The sequence below is a fragment of the Carettochelys insculpta genome, chromosome 12 (genome assembly GCF_033958435.1).
Source record: "Carettochelys insculpta isolate YL-2023 chromosome 12, ASM3395843v1, whole genome shotgun sequence".
Classification (NCBI taxonomy): Eukaryota; Metazoa; Chordata; order Testudines; family Carettochelyidae; genus Carettochelys; species Carettochelys insculpta.
Genome location: NC_134148.1, coordinates 20703698 through 20725471, shown reverse-complemented (window position 1 = coordinate 20725471; position 21774 = coordinate 20703698). Strand labels below are relative to the sequence as shown.

Below are 21774 nucleotides of genomic sequence, written 5' to 3'. Positions count from 1 at the left end.
TGCAGAAAGCAGCATTTTAAATAAGTAAATGTTCACTGGGATGGATGTCAGTGGGGAATGACATAGCCAGGGTCAGATCCTATCAGGCTAACTCAGGCAAATCTCCCCCTGGAATCAAAGGCAGTTTTGCTGTAGTAAGGAATGAGTAACTGCAGAATTTGGCCCACAGTATTCAGTAGTATATATCAACAACCAGTAACATCTATTCCCTTAGGGCCTGTCATGAAAACAAGAGATGTCTAAAACATTACTGTTTCATTGATTAGAAAACCTTGGTATTTGTCTGCCGTCCTGCCCTTTGTGACAGTCTCCATATCACATGTATGCCTGCAGTGATTCCTGCTCAGTGACCCCGGTTACCTCACATCTCTGCTGCTAGAATTTTTGACCTAGCATTGAACACCTGCTTCTGGTGGTGTTCTGCTGACAGATTCGCACTATGGAGCGCAATGCCACATCCCCATTTTCACATACTCTCCTCAGGGCTGAGTTTCCTTCCTTGTCCTGTGGCACCTTACAGACTAACAGATATTTTGGAGCACAAGCTCTCAAAGATACAGACTAACACGGCTACCTCTCTGATACTTCCTTGTCCTCACACCCTACTCTGAGCTGTGAAGCTAACCAAGGTATTATCAGACACCTAAAGCACTCTTCTATTAATCAAGTACAATATGGCTATGTGTACACTAGCATCCCTCTTTCAAAAGAGGCATGCAAATGAGGGAAACTGAAAATGCAAATAATGCAGAGGTGTATATATCTGGCACCTCATTTGCATATTCTTCTTTCAAAAGAAGAAAAGCAGTGTAGATGCAGGTCTTTCGAAAGTAATCCCCTTCTTCTAAAGAATTCTTCTTCCAATTTTTTTAGGAAGAAGGGTTATTTCGAAGATGGGGATTACTTTTGAAAGAGCTGCGACTATACTGCTTTTCTTCTTCTGAAAAAATAATATGCAAACGAGGTGCCACATATGTAAATCTGCACCTCATTTGCATTTTTGATTTCCCTCATTTGCATGCCTCTTTCAAAAGAGAAATACTAGTGTAAATGTAACAATAGGGCTTTCACTCAGCCATGCTTTCATCCAACACAGAAGACTTAACAATAGCGGATTGAGCTCCGAAGTACCACAGTGATGTGTGTATAGTTAGAAAAATAAATATCTTCAAAGCACTGTATAGTCTCCATTAATGAATTACAGGTTCGGCCTTCTGCAGTGGGGAGTCTTTAATGCCCTCCTTGGCCTTGGCCTCTTTAGGGACATGTGTCTATTTTATGTACTGGGGTAGTTCTAGTGGTCACCTTATCAAAGAGATGCTGACCATTTTGCAGTTCCTAATATTCTGTTTTCTTCCCTGGCACTTTTATTGACTGTACAATAGAGTTGGCCATATGTATATATTGTATATAAATGAGGGTCTCATAGATAGTATCCTTTGGTCTCTTCTGCCGCTCACCCACATTTTGGGAAATTAACCATAATGGGACTTGTGTGAGAGAAAAAAACCTTCTTACAATCTGGTTTCAGAAATTTGAATCACATTCTGCCCTGCTGCTCCTCAAGTGCTCAAGGTAGGAAGATACTAGGAGTCCCTTACAGTTCTCTGCCACAGTAGGGCCCATCCAAATCCTTGCACTCTGCTGGAGTGCAAAACAGAACTAAGGAGACAACAACGAGGTAGGACCAGTCCATCCCCTACACACTGGCTAGAACAGAACTGGAGGAGGTCTGCTGCACCCTCTGAAGTGGTAGGAATTGGGATTTCTGTCCCTGCATGCTGGGGAGGTTGAGAACATAGCCTGTCTCCTCCCTGATACCCCAGAGTTTAATAACAAGGGCCAGATATTGGCCACAGTTTGTTTCAAGCACCTAAGGAGAAGGAAAACTACCTTAAAAGCCAGAGACCATAGTTAACATGAAACCAGCTTTCCTTGCTTCTGCTCCTGGTATACTGAGTTTTCCAGTGGCGTACTTAGATACAGAGGATTGTGACCAGAGTGTGCTGCCCCCACAGTGATTCCAGAATGAATTTCCTACTCTGTCTCTTGGGGCAGCTGGGAGAAGGTGGCTGATCTACCTGGCCCAAGCTCAAGTAGCCCTAAAGCAATAAGTTCTCAGGCTCTGCATGGGTGGAATAGATTTCACCTATAATGATTGGCTTATATGGCTTTTGGATATGATCTTGTGGAAATGCTCTACCATGACAGCATGAAAAGAAATTTTCCCAAGTGTATACAGTTCCTGCAAACTCTGGGATTTACCAAGGAATTGTCCTTAAAGCATCTGAAGCCATTTATATTTTTAGATCAAGTTATCAGATCTCTGATAAAAGCAGTTTGCAATGGAAACAGCGATTGTCTTAGATTTGTTACTGTCATGCAATGCTGTACTAGTATTTACGATACACCAAATAGTCAATGCCTTGAAAATCAGTTTACCCCATTCATCACCGAATTTCTTCTACCTTTTAATTTTAGCAAGTAGAATCGGAATTATTTGCTAAGGAAACTATAAAAATGATAGTGAATTAAGTGCTCAAAATGGAAAAGGAGCATTTAAAATATCTGAAACACCAATTATTAAAATTCACATTACTGAAATGTAATCCATTTGTGACAGAGGTAAAGATCCTGCAAACTCTAATATAGGCAGACACAACTTCCCCACCACAGTCATTTGAAGTACATTCCTTCTCAGTTATAATAGCCTCTTATGACTCATTCGTCACCTAAATGCAAAATACAAAATACTCTACTTACCAATATTTTACCTCAAGTAAAATTACAACTCTAACCTTCAGTATAGAGAATTATCAAGGTGGATGGCACAACAGCAGTTCCCAACTGTGATTCCTCTTGTGTGATGACACCTTGGCTTCTAGTTTGTAATGTCTGGAAGAGCTCTACCCCAGCATTGTACCTAATAATGCCTAAGGGTTCTAGAATTAAAAACCAAATGTGATACTGTGATGTTTCTATGAATACATGAATCATTTCTTTTTTTAAACTCAGGAGCTGCAGAGAAGAGTTCTAAGCATGGGGCAGAAGATAAAACCCAGAATATTATTACTGCTATGAAGGACAGAATGAAGATTAGGGAGCGAAACAGACCAGAGGTATTTGAAATGATCCAGGAAATGTTCCAGATTTCCAAAGAAGATTTTGTGCAATACACAAAGGCAGCAAAACAGAGCGTGTTGGATGGGACATCCAAGTGGTCTGCAAAAATAACCATCACAGGTAAGATAATTTTTCCTGGTAAAATGTCATACTGAAATATTCTGTAGTTGAAATTATCTCTTTCCTAACTTCAGTGGGTTGTGAAACAGGCCTCAGAGGTTGGAGGGAAGGCAAGGGTGAATAGAGAGAGCCAGGAGAGTGCTGAGGTAGACTGGGGAGAGACTGAGGTTAAGTGATCCAAGTTGGGAAGAAAAAATAAGACCAACAGGGAAACACAGGGGGAGGTTTGCTAAGCCAGAAGATACATGGAAACGAAATGTTTTTTAAATATCTTGCTTCTGCTGGCTAGATGGAACTGCAACATAATGCTGGTGTGGCTTTTCACAGTCAATATACAGAGATTTACATAACACAAATGTAGCCTATTTCTATGAGTTTATACTTCTAGAATCTCAGATGAAATTCCATGTCAAATTTTATCTCTGAGATAGTTGTAAATGACTGGTTCAGTAGCATATTAGCTGGAAGCTTGCATAACAGGGAAAATCTTGTATTCTGTGTAGAGAGTGTCAGTAAAATAAATGTATATTTCTGTCATGGCATAAATAATGCTTCCTATTTTAGGGTGGGAGGATAACTTTTCTTTTTTCATCTCTTTTGCCTCCCACCAGTACCTCCTGTGCTTGAGATTTTGTTAATATTGATCAGTTACAAGGGTTCTGGTTGATGAGCTCTGTAAAAGTTACATAATGACTGAAATGCTAATTCTATCTCCTTTGGTAAAAGAATCCCCATCCATTTTTGTTGCTTGAGTAAGATTGCGTTCCACTTAAGTGATATTCATCTAGCACATCTGCTCAAAACGGCTGTTAACTGTTCTTAACCTTTGAATTTGGACAGCTGCTCTCACAGATTTCCAGCTTGCGTTAAAAATCAGGAACCAAGAATTCATTGCTTATATATTTTAGTTTCTGAATTCAGACATCAGCCCAGAAAACTTAAGTATAATAAAAGCTACAGTGGCGCAAACTGACCTCCTTGTGTATGATACTGGTGTATGAAATAACTACATGTCTAAAGAATTAAAAGCTAGTGATGTGAAACATTAAATACCCTTGAATTTGATTAGATTCAGTATTAATTTAATGTCATTAAAATAATCCATATTCTGGTTTTAAAAGTGAATTATACCTTCTTCTCCAGGATTTTAACATGCTGTCATAGAGGATGAGAAGATAAGCTTTAAAAACCCCTTCTGGCTTTCACCACACGCTTGTGAATACAGTAAAATAATGCAGAACATTTGCTTTCTATTGAACACTACTGCATGGGTTAGTGGTTTGTGTGTGTGTGTGTATATATATATCGATCAATTTACAAACAGTTGTGTTTAATTTAGTTGCATGTTCTCCACATGCAATATGTTGGGTTTTGCTAATGTCATTTACAATATACCTTCAATAATATTATGGTCACATATTATATTTCATCAGCAGAAGAAAGATTCAAATACTTACATAGTGCTGTAAGACACGGTAATGTCTTTGTTATTGTTTATGTCTGAATTAAATGGAACTTCACAGCCAGCATAGAGAGGTGCAATTATCTTAATGCGTTACTCAGGAAATATGCAAGTCTAATCATACTTTACCCTTGTGTAGAATGACATGGTAGATTCAAAAATCACTGCACAGTCAGTATAAAAGTAGTTTAGCCAGTAAGAACTGGAGCCTACTTTCAGTGATGTCAGTGGCAAAACTCCTGTAGACTTTAATGGAACAGAATCAGAGTCATTAGCTGCATGTTCCCTAGCTCACACTGCCAAGGCACAGAACTAGAAGCCCCACTGGAAAGAGAATTTTTTTCTTGATGGTTCTTTTCTATGCTTGGAACTGATGCGTGGATGGGGCCTAAGGGACCTGCCTGAAGACAGCAAAGCTCTAGTCCTATCTGCCTGGAGAGGACAGGACATGTCCTTACCTGGTGGCTGATCCAAAGCCCTTTGCAATCAATTGAAAGACTCTGATGTCAATTAGCTGTGAGTCAGATGCTGTGAGTGGGGGATAGGGAAGGTGAAGTTGGCTAAAGGCAGCCAAGAGAATGGTGAGGTGTGCTGGGGAGGGTGAGGTTAAATGGTCCAGTAGGGAGGAGAAAGCAGGCAGAAATGTAGGAGAAGTGGAGAACAAACCCCTTTTTTAGACATTTTGCTTTTGCTTTGACTTTTCACATCCAATATACAGATATTTTATTAAACAAATTAAAGGTTTCTAAAAGGGTGACAACAGCAATAAAGATATGATGAGAATAATACCTTCTTAGTTGTTCTTTTTTGTGGTTACACCTAGGATTCTCACTTTTGGATCTGTGCCCCATTTGACTAAGCACCATACAAACCCATAACAATGCTTTACACTTGTATATTACCTTTGGTCTCAGGATCCCAAAGAGCTTACAGCATTCAGGGATTTAGCCCTAGAATTCCTGTGAGGTAAAAGAGAATTATTATACCCATCTTCAGATGGAGGCTGCTTCTACAAGCGACCCCTCCTCTTGGAGGAGACATGGTGATGAGGCAGTTCAAAACAGGCTAATGAGGCGCTGACATGCATATTCAGTGCCTCATTAGCATAATGGCAGCTGTGTGAATTTCAAAGTACAGACTTCGAAATGCGACTGGAGGTGTAGATGCAAGCAGCTTTGAAATAAGTTCTCCACTTCAACATTCTCTTACTCCCAATTAGTTTTGTGGGAGTAAGGGAATGTTGAAGTGGGGCATTCATTTTGAAGCTGCCCATCTACACTGTCAAAGTCTGCACTTTGAAATTGACGCAGCAACCATTATGCTAATGAGGAGCTGAATATGCATATCAGCTCCTCATGAGCCTGCTTTGAACTGCCTTGTTACCATGCCCCCTCCTGTTGGGGCAAGTATAGAACCAGCCAGAGAAACTGAAGCAACAATAGGTTAATTGGTTTGGAAATAGAATCCAGGTCTCCTGACCCTACACATTAACAAGAAAGCCCTCTGAGTTCTTGCACAGTGCAAAGACATGCTACTAATAATTTGGAGTAGGAAGGGCAGTACAACCCTTGCATGGAAGGTTGTGTTTCATTATTCACAGTGTTCCTACAGTGTAATTCCTTACATACCTCCTTGCAAATAAATTATTTAGCTTTAAGCCAGGCCAATATTAGGGGATAAGTTTGATTTTAAGGTACGCAACTCTAGCTGTATTATTTGCGTAACTGGAGTTGACATACTTTGATTCGAACCTTAGTGTCATCCCCACCACAGCAGGAAGTTGACTGTAGAAAGGCTCCCATCAGGGTTGATGGGAGCACCGAGCATCAATCCACAAGTAAGTATAGGAATGCCCTTCGTTCTGAACCACGAAAATCTGGACAGCTTCCTCCCAGATTAAGCAACTTGGCAATGTCCCTTCACCCTTCTATTAGAAAATAGTCATTACCTATCTTCTTCTTTTGAACTATTTTCCCTAGTCATGCTCCAATGCACCTACCACAGGAAGTCTATTTGAGAATCCTTTTGTGTGGATTCTGATCATCATTAGCATAGCAGCCCCTTGAGTATGCTGTGTATCATATCCACTCTGGATTTTCCAATGTTTGGTCTCCTACCAAACGTTTGAAAATGTCGGCAGCATTTGCCCTTTAAAGTATGGTTTTACTCTACCAAATTACTTTATAAAATGGCGCATTGTGTACATTCACATTTATTATATCTCCCTTATTCCCACTTCAAATTTACTCAATTTTCAAGTCAGAAGATGAATGTTTGTTATTTTCTCTACCTGCCAGCCCTAAACAAGGAACCTGATTTAAGACTCCAAGGCAATGGTTTGTGGCTCATGAATCATCACCATAAACAAAGTCCAAATCCTCTCCCCAGTTACTGCTGTGTAGCTTCTTTATCCTCAGTTTATGCTTTAAGTAGCCCCTGTGCAAGTATCTTGCATTCAGTTTGATTGCACAGGTGCCACTGAGAACAGAAGTGTGTTACACAGGTCATTCTGCAACTGGAATTTAGTTATTTCTAGGGGATCTGTTCCACAGACACAAAGGCTACATCTACACGAGAAGCCACTGCTGGATTTCCCAGCAAAACTTCTGACGAAAGATTGTGTCTACACGTAAAAGCAGATGGAAAGAGCAATCTGCTCCGATTGCCTGACCCTCTCTTCACAGAATGACTGACTGGAAGCTTTGCAAACAGGGCTTCTTGGTGAACTAGAAGCCCTTTCTGTTGACAAAGGGGCTCTGGAGTATCTTCACAGCTGTTCTGTCTACAGAGGCATTGTACCTGAGCGGGAAGAGCTATAACGCTGCTGGTGGATGTACTGGGTTTTATCAAACCGTCAACAAAGTGCATTTTGCATGTAGACGTTCAATGGTTTTTCCAGGAAAAGCTAAGTTTTGCCGGGAAAAGCCTCTCATGTAGATGTAGCCAAAAGGTGTTGAACTTTCTTAACAATGGAGCTGAGTACCTGCTTGCCATTTGTGTCTTTGAAAAGGGTTCTTTGTGCCAATAAGGAAGTGCTAGGCAGAGACAAACCTAACTGAATTCCCAAGATGTAGTGTTCTACGGGGTTGACGGGAGTGAATGGTAATGAAAACTTATTTTTTCATGAAAGTTGGCAGATTTGACTTTGAAAAAACATATAGAGAGGAACTGCTGGCTCAGGAAGTGCCATTTATATTCAGTCACTTTTCTGAGTACATGGTGAGCTTTGTTATTCCAGGTGATTGACAGCGGGATATGTTAACTAAATGATAACATCAAACAGATGCAATTGGTGGGGGGTAGGGGTGCAACAAGATGTTTTAAATAATATATTAAAAATAATAATTCCCTGCTGTGAGCACCTGTGACAGCTTTTTCAATTATGGGTTATCCTCATTTTGCCAATTTTGCATTCAAATGATAGCTCTCAAGTGTTACAAATTATGACAGAAAAAACTTTCAAGTGATACATATTTGTATTGACAACTGTGTGTGCGTGTGTGTGTGTATTAGCCATCATAAACTCTGAAAAATGTTTACATGGCTAATGGATAGACACCCTGGATGAGGAGTTACCTCTTTTATTGGCTCAACTATTGTTGGCAGGAGAGGCAAGTTTCAAACCACACAGAATTCTGTTTCTGAAGTTCGAAAGCTTCTCTCTTTCACCAACAGAAGTTTGCCCAGTAAAAGATATTATCTCGCCCACCTTGTCTCTGTAATATTCACGGACTAATATGGTGACAACATACACAAGGCTAGTGACAGTTAATTTCCTTGAATGCAGTGTCTCCACTGTTACTTCAAGCTTTTGACTGGCTGGGTATTCACAGATTATCCAACAAGTTTTTGTAATACATTGGAGGCAATTTTTTTATTTGAGAAGATGGAGAAAGCTACTGTGAGGGGGGGCTGTTTTAGATACGACTTTAACAAATGGGAAGAACTGGTTGAGAATATGAAAGTGGCAGGCAACCTGGGTGAAAGTAATCATGAAATGATAAGAGTTCATGATTCTAAGGAGTGGTAGAAGGGCAAACAGCAAAGTAAAGACAATGAATTTCAGGAAGGCAGACTTTAGTAAACTCAAAGAACTGCTGGATAAGGTCTGATGGAAAGGAAGACTATATGGAAAAAGCAGTTGAAGACAGCAATTTTTCAAAGGGACATTACTAAGGGTGGAAGAACAAATCATTCCTGTGTGCAGGAAAAAGGAAGAGACCAGCCTGGCTTAAACAAGAGATCTCGAATGACCTAAAAAAAACAAAAAGGAATTATATAAAAAGTGGAAATTAGGTCAAAGTGCAAAGGAGGAATATAAACAAATAAGACAGGAATGTAGGGGCAAAATTAGAAAGGTGTAAGCCCAAAATGAGCTCATTCTAGCTGGAGACATAAGGGAAACAAAGAAAACATTCTACAAGTATATTAGAAATAAGAGGAAGACCAAGGACAGGGTAGGCCCATTGCTCAATGAAGAGAGTGAAAAAAAACAGAAAACATGGAAACAGCACAGGTACTTAATGATTTCTTCGTTTGTCTGCAAGAAGGTTGATGGAGCCTGGATGCCTAACATAGGGAATGCTAGTGAAATGGGGAAAGAAAAAGTTACAAATTACTTAGAAAAGTTAGATGTCTTCAAGTCACCAGGACCTGATGAATTGCATCCTAGAATACTCAAGGAGGTATCTGATAGAGGAGGTATCTGAGCATTTGAAAAGTCGTAGAAGTCAGGAGAGATTCCAGAAGACTGGAAAAGGGCAAATCCTGTGCCCACCTATGAAAAGGGCAGTAAGGACAATCCAGGAAATTACAGACCAGTCAGTTTATCTTCAGTGCCAGGAATGATGATGGAACAAATTATAAGGAATCCATCTGCAAATGCCTGGGAGATAATAAGGTGAAAGGTAACAGCCAGCATGGATTTGTCAAGAACAAATCATGTCAAACCAACCTGACAGCTTTCTTTTATAGGACAACAAGCTTTGTGGATAAAGGGAAAGTGGTGGATGTGGTATACCTGGATTTTAGTAAGACATTTGATATAGTATCACACGACCTTCTTATCAGTAAACTAAGGTAATACAACTTAGCTGAAGCTACTAGCTGATGTGTGCATAACTGGTGGGATAACTATTTACAAAGAGTAGTTATTGATGGTTCACAGCCATTCTGGAAGGGAATAACAAGTGAGGTTCCACACAGGGTCAGTTTCGAGGCTGGTTCTGTTCAATATCTTCATAAATTAGTTAGATAGTGGCATAGAGAGTACACTTATCAAGTTTGCAGATGATGCTGAAGCTGGGAAGGGTTGCAAGTGTTTTGGAGGATAGATCAGGATTCAAAATGATCTGGACAAACTGGAGAAATGGCCTGAGGAATCTAGGATGAAGTTCAATAAGGATAAATACAAAGTACTCCCTGGGATAGAGGACTACAGAAAGGGATCTAGGCATCATAGTAGACTACACGCTAAGCATGAGTCAACAGCATGACACTGTTGGGGGGAAAAAAAAGCAAAAGTGATTCTGGGATGCATTAACAGGAGTATTGTGAGCAAGACATGACAAGTAATTCTTTTGCTCTACCCTGTGCTGATTAGGCCTCATTTGGAGTATTGTATCCTGTTCTGGGCACCACATTTTAGGAGAGATGTGGAGAAATTGGCGAGGGTCCAGAGGAGAGTAACTAAAATGTTTAAAAGTCTAGAAAATGTGACCTAGGAGAGAAGATTAAGAGAACTGGGTTTGTCTAGTTTGGAAAAGCAAAGGCTAAGAGAGGACATGATAGCAGGTTTCAAGTACCAAAAATGGTGTTACATGGAAGAGGGAGAAAACTGTTCTCCTTAACCTGTGATGACAGGACAAGAAGCAACGGGTTTAAATTGCAGCATGGGAGGTTTAGACTGGTCATGAGGAAAGAGTTCCTAACTGTCAGAGTGGTTAAGTACTGGAATAAATTGCCTAGGTTGGTTTTATTATCTTCATCATTGGAGATATTGAAGAACAGGTTGGATAAACGTCTAACAGGGATAATCCAGATGGTTCTTGGTCCTGCCATGAGGGCAGGGAACTGCACTGGATGACCTCTTGAGGTGCCTTCCAGTTCTAGTGTTCTATCTTTCTATGATCCTATAATATGGTCAAAATTAGTTAGACTGTTTTAGTCCCACATATTCCATGGAGGAATGATGCATTAAGAACATCCATATTTAGTTCCAAAATTCAGGGCAAACATTCTGCTGGTGCAAACAAAAATTTTGAAAGCCTTTCCTACTGTACACAGAATCATAAGCCTATAGTTAGACTGTACCATTATGTTGCTTACAGTGCATTGAAATACAGCTTTACCATGGAATCGCATTGCTCATTGTTGCAGAAAATACTTGCTTTGTATCATACACGCTGTATAGTAGATAAACGCTGCAGTTAATCTTTAAATTATTGCACATTAGCCAGATTCATAGGTTTTATGGCCAAAAGGGGTCATTATGATAATCTAGTACAATCTTCTACATAACAAAGGTCATGGAACTCACACAGCAATTTTATCATCAAGTTCCCAGCTAACAGAAGTTAAAATGATATTCTCTTGAGCCCTCTTCTTGATTTCCTATTAACCTTCCTTTCCAAGAGTCCATATAATTACATTTTCTCCTTTTTTAGTCATTGTTGCAAGTGGTCCTTCACAATGAAAGCTATGTGGTAAAACCTGTTTATTTTATTTTTCTTGCAGTGGTTTGTGCCCAGGGTCTTCAAGCAAAAGATAAAACAGGATCAAGTGACCCATATGTTACCGTACAAGTTGGCAAAACCAAACGGAGAACTAAAACTATCTTTGGAAACTTGAATCCAGTATGGGATGAAAAATTTTATTTGTGAGTAGAGAAATGCAACAGATATTTGGCAAACTTTGTGACATAATCTATTGCATGACATTACTTCATCTATAAATATTTGTTGTACACATCAGATATTTCCATAATGCATTAACTAGCAAATCATTGGTAGGAATGCCTACATAGATACTAAAATTATGGTTATTTTATGACTCCATCACATACAAGAGTAAACAGTCCAAAGTCAAGTCTAATAGTAAACTGATTTGTTTTGTCTAAAGACCTGGGGCAAATTAAGTAAAAGTGTATAGCTATGATGATCATAAATTCTTCTTCGTTTTATTCAGGCCAGTCTGTAGTGTAGATGTAGGCTTGCAGAGAACCATACCAGACATCTTGCCCAGAAGAACATCTTACAGAAAATGGTATTCATGGAATGGTGGAATAGCAAAGGAAATCTTAATTTGTAAACACTCTAACATTTTTCCTGGAAGTATTGCTTTCTGGGGCTAAGTCTACACTAGCCAAAAACTTCAAAATGGCCATGCAAATGGCCATTTCGAAGTTTACTAATGAAGCACTGAAATACATATTCAGCACCTCATTAGCATGCGGGCAGCCGCGGCACTTCGAAATTGACTTGGCTTGCCACCGCACGGCTCGTCCAGGTGGGGCTCTTTTCAAAAGGACCCCGCCTACTTCGAAGTCCCCTTATTCCTATAAGCAGATAGGAATAAGGGGACTTCGAAGTAGCCGGGGTCCTTTCGAAAAGGAACCCCATCTGGACGAGCCGCGCAGCAGCGAGCCACATCAATTTCGAAGTGCCGCGGCCACCTGCATGCTAATGAGACACTGAATATGTATTTCAGCACTTCATTAGTAAACTTTGAAATGGCCATTTGCATGGCCATTTCAAAGTTTTTGGCTAGTGTAGACCTGGCCTGGATGCAGCATATTTCTGTGAATGACATCAGTCTGCATATAGGATTCTAGTAAGGCATACATCAATGTCCACCCATTTCTCAACAGGTCTGCTATGTGCCACGGTATATGATGTACATAACTATTATTTTTCAAAGGCATTTAAGGGTTCTGAAAAGTTAATTCAACCTGTGGGTTAATTTAGAAGATATAACTGAAAGAGAAATATTAATTTCAGTCAAGGTTTCATGTTTTTATGTTAAATCTAGTATAGGTTAGTCTCACCTAGGGTTACCTTATTATTTGATGTAAGCAGATGTTTGTTAAATGTATGTGAAAAACATTAATATAAACTATAGTGAATTATGAAAATATGAAAGAGCAGCAAATGTTAAAATAGGAAATACTAAACTTTTATGTAGCTGCATAATCATTTTTGCTGAAAACACATGCAAATTACAGCTAATTTTAATAATCTAATGATACAGTTTTGCATTATATCAGTCCATTACATCTATTATTAATAATGCCACTCAAAATATAACAATAACAAGCCTAATGTTATCTGATGACTTTCCATGTACAGTGGTGATGCACATTATTTTCAGATAACTTCATAACATTTATGCACCACCAAACTCTGAAAACCACTCAAGATATTGCAAATTGTCCAGAGGTTTCCAACACGTTTCAGTTGATGACACTGAATAAACACTCACTTACGGTGCAAAATACTCCATAGCTAAGGATTTTAGCAGTGTTTAATCTCTGCCCTTACTCCTACCCCCTGCATTCCACTGGATATTCACATTATTGTTTTCTATCCAGGAGTAACTTTCCTCACTAAATGCATAATATGGGTACCATACATCCATATGAAAGAGAAGTTTTGTCTTCCTTTAGATTTAGAAGGTATAAAGTTCCAGGAAACTGAAGACTAGGCAAGGAGTTATAGATGAAGGGATAAAATCCTGCCTACGTAGGCTGCCAGTCACTCTCTTCTACCTTCCTTAACTAGAATCCACTTCTCTATGGGCTTGTCTGCACTACCTCCCTACTTCAAAGGGTGGATGGTAAGTAGGGTGTGGGAGTTTATTAATGAAGTGCTGCGCTGCATACGCAGCACTTCATCAAGCAAATTCCCCCCTGAAGCAGCTTCAAAGTACCAGAGGGTGAGCTGCGGCTACACGCAAGCCAGCACTTCAAGGCTTAAAATTTCGAAGTTGCTGTGGGGAGGAATTTACTTAATGAAGTGCTGCATATGCAGTGCAGCACTTCATTAATAAACTCACAGCACCCTACTTACCATCCTCCCTTCGAAGTACGGAGGTAGTGTAGACACAGCCTATGTATAAGAACCAATTGTTCCTCCTGTCATGGCCAGCAATCCCCTCTTTGTTTAGGCCATCGCTATAACAATCCAACTGTTAACTTATATATGCCAGTTGCTCCTGTGAATTAAGATATTAGAATTAAGTAGTTCACAGAAGATAAGTAGCAGAGAGGTAGCCCTGTTAGCCTGTACTCCAACAAAACAAAGCAGCAGAAATGTAGCGCTTTGAAGACTAAAAAAATGATTTATTTGGTGATGAGCTTTCATGGGACAGACCCACTTCTTCAGATCAATATCACAAAAGATAATGTATTCAAGATATTGAGCCTTATTTTCCATTCACAGAGGAGCCATAAGCAGATCAATATTTATATTTATTCAGCAAATAATGTTGCAATTATGGAATGTTTTGCAAGAAATAGTATTTGTCTGAGAATCAGAACCCCCAGTTTTCAGAATCTTTGGGCTAACAGGATACAAACCCAAAAATGAATTATTTGAATTTTCTGTGTTAAAACTTCTGTAAGCAGCCAAGTCAGTAACTCCATGAGACTGAGTTCTCTACTAAAAATAGCTACACCACACAGCTTCAGCCCAATGCAGCCAACAGTACAGTACCAGCAACCCAAAACAATGATAACTGATTAATTTACCTTATCAATTAATAATGCAAATAATCTTTACTTTGACTGTACACATTAGCCTGATTGTCCTCTCATACTGACCTGAATAAGGGTTAACTCCATAAGTTTCAGTTACATTACACTAGTATAAAACTTCCATGAAATCAGAATCAAGTTCCTTACTCTATTTTTCCTCCCTAAAGAAAATAGCTGTAATCAATATGTTAAAAATTCCAGGCTACACCAATTAAGTCAGTCTACAATCAAGACTATGTAGAATCCTAATTAATTTTTGTCAGTTTGAACTGATAGTCAGAAAATTACACTTCATGATAACAAAATAGAAAAGGATGTATTTACAAATCCAACTGGCCTTTACATTTCCTGATTGCTGCCCTTGAACATTTTAAGTCCTGATACTTCACAGTCTTAGAACATGTCTTGAAAGTAGTCTTCTGCTTTCCAAACAGCTGCAGACTTCTATTTCAGTAAAATACAGTAGATCCCCAACTTACAGGCAGGTTGGGTTCTTGCTCAACCCCATGTAAGTCAAATTTTGCATAACTCAGGGGAGCCAGGAAACTAACCAGCACAGCAGTGCTGGTCAGCTTCCTGTCTCCTGTTGAGTGGCAGGCAGCCAAGAGCTGCTGCACTGGTTTCCCAGCTCCCCTGAGTGGCGGGCAGCCTGGAGCCAGGCACCAGCTCCCCACCACCCTGAGTCACGTTAACCTGAGATTCAAACAACTTGAGTGGGTGCATCTTGGGGTTCTACTGTAATCTTGTCTCATTAACACTTTCTTCACCCATGCAGTTCAGCCAGCTCACAGTCAACAATGAAGGATACTCTTGCTAACTTCAAGGATAGCCTATGCGATGCACTCCTGTCAGTTAAGATACACAACTTCAGCTAAGCAAATAGCATGGCTCAAGTCCACATACAGTAGGGTCTCAACATCCGTGAGGGCTCCATGTTGAGAACCTTCACTCATGTTGAATTTCGCAAATATGGCAGCCCCTGGCTGCCAGCGTTCCCTGCCTGGAGCCCCAGGGAAGCAGCAGCTGCTGATGCTGCCTGCTCCGGAGCCCTGGGAAGTGGCAGCTGCCAGCACTCTTGCCTCGGGCCCTGGGGAAGCAGCGACTGCCAGCGCTCCCTGGCCTGAGCCCCACGGGAACTGGTGGCTGTCAGCGGTCCTCCCCAGAGCCCCAGGAAGCAGTGGCTGCTGGCACTCCCTTCCCAGAATCCTGGGGAAGTGGCAGCTGCTGGCACTCCCTGCCCAGAACCCCAGGGGAAGTTGCAGCTGCCAGGCCTCCATGCCCCAGGGAAGCAGCCACTCATGAATAATTGAATTTGTGAACCTTAGGTTCATGAATATTGAGACCCTGCTATACTTAGACCAACTTACAACCATGTCTTCAGTGTGGTAAGGTCAGTGGTTGATTTTCTTCCATCAACTCCACCTAGTCTTCTTGTCCTGGCGGAGTACCAGAATCAATGGGAGAGAACTCAGAGGTCGATTTAGTTATTTACTGGCTAGTCGCAGTCATGGTTTCAAATTACACCACTCATCAATGGATCAATCATGAAACTGAATGAAAAATCTTAAGAGTTAAAAATTTAATTTTCAACGGGAGTTGGTCGTCTGTCAATTCATCAAATACACTGAATGCTCAGGTGGTGTGAATCACTGACTTCTGTCATGTACAAATGCAAAGAGAAAGATGATGTAATGGGTATTCTTCATAAAGTCAGATAAAGATGACCATTTCTGGATAGCTTTTAAAAGGCACAAAAGACAGTGAAAATTAATGGGAGTAAGGCACATAACTAGCATTTGTTTTTGTAAATTCCATAATATCTGATTTGACCCTGAAAGAATGCAAACATAAAAACCCAGATTATTTAGGGTCCTATAAAATAGAATAGTGTGTGATTATATGATCAAAGACTGTCACAGCGCAGACAGGGCCCAAATTAACATTTCATAGGCAATTTTAATTCAGACATTTCCTAATTTTTGCATACTTGATTTTGCAACTTTCACATTTCTTTAACATGGTGGGAGGTCAGGATTAGTTTGTCCGTGGTTCTTTTGTACATGGGAGGATTATGTCAGATTCAACTGAAGAAACCAGTTTTAAGCTCACTTTGCAAGCAGATCTTGCAAGTAATATTAGCATGCCTCACCCTGATTGCCAATACTTAATACATATTACAGAGAAAGGATAAAAATCACTGACAGCCTTTGAAAGGGATGATAAACATTTGTTGGTCACTTTGAATAACACAGATTAAAAAACAAAAGGTGCAACAGTTGTGAAAAGTGTGGCATTTTTTGTATGTTTTACTCCACATTCAAACAGTCCATAATGAAGACTTTACCAAATGGAGAAAGAAGGCAAACAGAACATTAAACACACCTTTTATTTTTATAAAGTGTTTCTATTTTAGTGTAGAATACTTAAAAGCAACAAGAAGCCCTGTGGCACCTTATAAACTAACAGATATTTTGGAGCATATGCTTTTGTGGGCAAAGACCCACTTTGTTAGATGCATGAGTCGTGCATCTGATGAAGCGTTTGCCTGTGAAAGCTTAGACTCCACAATATTCCCTGGTCTTTAAGGTGCCACAGGACTTCTTGTTGTTTTTGAAGATACAGACTAATGCAGCTATCCATCTGTTACTTGTAGAATACTCAGTAACTCAGTTTTGCTCTTTGCTGTGTAAGGGAGACCATGCTTACCATCAGTGGAGGATTAACCACTGGGCCAGCAGGTCCCATATCCAGTGGCACCTGCCAATTAGGGGACACTGGGTAAATGGGTTCCTGACATCCCAACCCACTCCACCTGCCCAGTACTCCTGCTGGAAAGCAGGTGACAATCTCACTCCCTGGCAAGAGTCTCAGGCAGGTGGGGCAAGTCTCTGTGCCAGACCCTAACTTCCCCATGAGGAGGACTGGACACAGTGGGAGGAAGGTGGATTGCCAATGGAAGACGTGGGGAGGGCCTCCATTTGGTCTGGACCAGGTTCCACCAATCCTAATTCACTTCTGCTCCAACTCTCCAACAGACCTCTTTCCTCTGATCTCACTTTAGAATTCCAAAATAAACTACTCCATCTACTAAAGGAACTCCCTGCCTCTATTCAGGAACAAATTCACTCTGAGATACCATATGAGCCCCAACGCAGATTATTCTATTTGTTTCCTAAAGTCTACAAACCTGGAAACCTCAGATGCCCTATCATTTCTGGTATTTGCACTCTTACTACCAGACTATCTAGCAACGTAGACTCTCTCCTCAAACCCTACACCACCAGCACTTCCAGCTATCTCCAAAATACCACTGACTTCCTGAGGCAGTTACAAAACGTTGGAAACCTTCCTGACAACGCCATCCTTGTCACCATGGGTTTAGAGGCTCTCTACACCAATATTCCACATGAAGATGGACTACAAGCAATCAGGAACACCATCCTTGATGTTACCATGACAAATCTGGTGTCTGACCTTTGTAACTTTGTTCTCACCCACAATTATTTCCAGTTTGGGGACAATTTATACCTCCAGATTAGCAGCGTTGCTAGGGGCACACACACGGCCCCACAGTATTCTAACATTTTTATGGCTGATTTAGAACAATGATTCCTCAGCTCTTGTCCCCTAACACCCCTCCTTTACATATGCTACATCGATGATATCTTTATCATTTGGACCCACAGTAAAGAAACTCTGGAAGAATTTCATAGAGATTTTAACAACCTGCACTGCACCATCAATCTCAGCCCTGACTATCCCACATGAGAGATATATTTCTTGGACACCACAGTACGAATCACTGATGGCCAGATCAATGCCACTGTCTACCAGAAACCCACTGATGCTACATTTACCTACATGTCTCTGGCTACCATCCAGCATACACCACACGATCCATCGTTTATAGTCAAGCCCCTACATACAATTGCATCTGCTGTGATCCTACTGCCAGAGACCAAAAACTTCAAGATCTCTACCAAGCATTCATAAAACTTAACTACCCACTGGGAGAAGTAAAAAACCAGATTGACAGGGCTAGACAAATATCCAGAAACCAACTACTTCAAGATAGGCCCAGTAAGGTCAATAACAGAACACCACTTGTCGTTACCTATAGCCCCCATGAAACCCCTGCAAGGTATCATTAAAAACCTACAACCTATCATACTACACTCCAGAAGGCCCTAGGTAACAGGTCTGTCCCCTCCTATAGACAATCTCCTAACTTAATGCGGATTCTCAATAACACCACAGTCTATGCTGCAATAATATTAATCCTTGAACTTTTCCTTGCAACAAACCCTGTTGCCAACTTTGTCCACATATTTATTCTGGAGATACCATTACTGGACCTAACCACATTAATTACAAGATCAGGGGCTCATTCTCCAGTACCTCAACCAATATTATATATACCATCATGTGACAGCAATGCACCTCTACTATGTACATTGGACAAACTTGGCAAACACTTCACCAAAGAACGAATGGACACAGAGCAGATATTAGGAATCTCAATATACATAAGCCTATCAGTATTTCAGTGGGGTGGGCTATTCTGTTAAAGGCCTCAGAATATATGTCCTACAATAAAGAGACTTTAAAAGCAGATTACATAGGGAGATTTGTGAACTGGGGTTCATACTTAAATTTGATACATTAACACTTGGTATGAAAAGGGACAGCAATTTTCTCACACATTACAAGGACTGCTTCCCTTCCTTTGATGTTCATAATTATCTCAGGCAAGACACTTAACATCCCACACCCCTCATCCCACCTTTTTCAGTTCCATTAATTTGATTTATCTGTTTTTATTGGGGTTTTCTTTTTTTGGACCTCTGTACTATATAATTGAGTCTGGACTGGAAATGCTATAGATCTGAAAAAATGGATCTGTCCCATGAAAGCTCATCAACTAATAAATTATTTTGTTAGTCTTTAAAGTGCTACGTGACTGCTGTTTTGTTTTGTTAGAATACAGACTAACATGACTACCTCTCTGTTACTATTTGCCACTACTTAGCATATATGTGGTGGATGTAAAAAAGGAGAGAAAGACAGAAAGGCAACAAATAAACACCAAAAATTAAAAGGAATTAAAATCAACTATTGAAATGGTCAGTCATCTTTGAAGAGGACTTTTGCTGCAAAATCTGACATAGTTAACATGTTAACATGGATATAGGTTCCTTTGACATCTTTATGTGCCATATCCCCAGAATTTTCCCATTTTTGATGTACGAACGTACTGAATTTGGCCTCTTGTAAAACATGTCCTTTTCAGGACAAATAACAGATATCTCATGGATGAATGGTAATGGCCCAGTTAAACTACAAGGGATTTTTTTTAAAAAACAAGGATTAGGGTCATTAGCCATCATGCTTCAGGGTATAAGGCAGCCTGCAACTGAGGGGAAGAAGAAGCATGCCATACAGGCAGCAGTCAGGTTATTACATAAATGTCTCCAGGGTATTGAGCTCCTTGCTCTGAAACATCTGGTACTAGTTGTCATCAGAAACATGACACCAGATGGGCTGTGGGTCAGATCTGGTATGATAATTCTTATCTTCTTATGAATAGGTTAAGAAATATTCATATAACAACTATATAATTTAATCTCTACATGTGGATCATCAGGATTGCAATTTTAGCACAAAGGTCAGAGGATTAAGGATAAAGTGACCATCTGTCCCGTTTCTGCCAGGACAGACCCATATTTTGGGTGCCAGGAAGGTGTCCCAATTTATTTTAAAAAGGGGCTAATTGACCTGTATTTGAGAAAGCCAGGAGTGCACCTGCATGGCTGCCCTCTGGCGCCCTGCAGCTTGGGGAAGCCAGGAGCCAGATGGCATGGCAGCCGATGGCATGGCAGCCAATGGGAGCCAGACAGGTGTGGCTGCCTCCTGGCTGCCAGTTCCCCATGGCTCAGGGAAACCAGGAGTGCACCAGCTCAGCTGCTCCCTCCTTCCCAGCTCACCAAGGCACGGGGAAGCTGGGAGTGCACCAACGTGGCTGCTCCCTGACTCCCATCTCCTCACTGGACCAGCTCACCTGCCACTTGGCTACCCTGGAGGGAGCCAGGAGCCAGACAGTCATGGCTGCCACCTAGTTCCTGAATCCCTGAGGCCCAGGGGAGCTGGGAAGAGCGGTGGTGTGGCTGCTGCCCAGTTACCAGCTCCCCAAGATGCAGAGAACTGGGAGGAATACGAACATGGATGTCACCTCCTTCCCAGCTTCCGAAGGTGCAGGGAGCTGGGAGCCTGCCAACATTTGCTACCACCTCCTTCCCAATGCCCCAAGGCATGAGGCAGCTGGGAAGGTCCGCGATGGTGGTAGCCCTTGGCAGCCGCAGCTGGGGAGCCACACCCCAGCCCTGCTGTCCCATATTCAGGATAGGGAGATACGGTCATCCTATTTAAAGAGGTTTAATTCTCAGATTACAAGCCTAGATTTATTGTATGTTACTCAAACTATTTGTATAATGCTGCATTTCAGCTGAATACAACTCTTTATCTTGCCTATCTCTAGCTAGGTGATGGCTTTCAAAGCAGCAAAAATTGTTGAATTGAATCAATGTTGAAGTTTAAATCTCATTTCATTTAACCTAAAACTTAATTCCAAAAGTTGGGAAATATGTGATATTTGATAGTTTTAATAACCAGCCTTTGTATCCCAGTTAGGACCCAGACACTGAATTCTTTTTATACATCACTGTGATTCCAATAACTCCACATCTCACTAGGTCAAATTATTACATGAATAAAGGTAGTATTTGTTGAATATTCTGTTAGTTATTGAAGCATTCCTGGCCAGTATGCAGATCTAAGCCTGTTGTTGGTAAACTGAAAATCAGAATACTTAGATATAATTGCCTTCGTCTAAAGTATGTGCACTGACTGATCCAATAATGTGAATAAACTCAGAGGTGGCTTTAGGTGCCTGTGAAACTCTCAGTCATAAGGGGTCACAGCTCCTAGCTAAAGCAGATCAAATGTGACCAGTGTTTACCTTCCAACAGGGAAGAAAGGGATTATATAATTCATTCTGCTTTGTAATCATTACTGACTGTTTGGTGGAACTGACTGTAAAAGGGTGTTAAGGATTTCATCTCACTGCTGAGCATGCTGCCTGAAATGTGCATTGTTTGAATGTTACGATTCTGTAGTTCAGTGGTTCTCAGACTTATTTCATCACTCCCCTTTTGTGTCTTATTTCAGCACTCCCCCCTGCCCCCACTGGTGCCTGGCCAGCATCCATTGCTCTCCATTCACCCAGCTTTGAAGTCAGAGAAGAAAGCTGCAGCTGCTGGCC

General features: G+C 40.7%; 1 protein-coding gene across 2 annotated transcripts in view; it reads left to right on the top strand.

The window, feature by feature from the left end:
* Positions 1–21774, top strand: part of UNC13C (unc-13 homolog C) — a 425720-nt gene that overhangs the window by 137578 nt on the left and 266368 nt on the right. For both annotated transcript variants that reach the window (XM_075006542.1, XM_075006543.1), the window contains 2 exons: positions 3016–3243; positions 11441–11582. In XM_075006542.1, coding sequence (XP_074862643.1) covers positions 3016–3243; positions 11441–11582 — 370 coding nt within the window. The remainder of the gene's footprint in view (positions 1–3015; positions 3244–11440; positions 11583–21774) is intronic.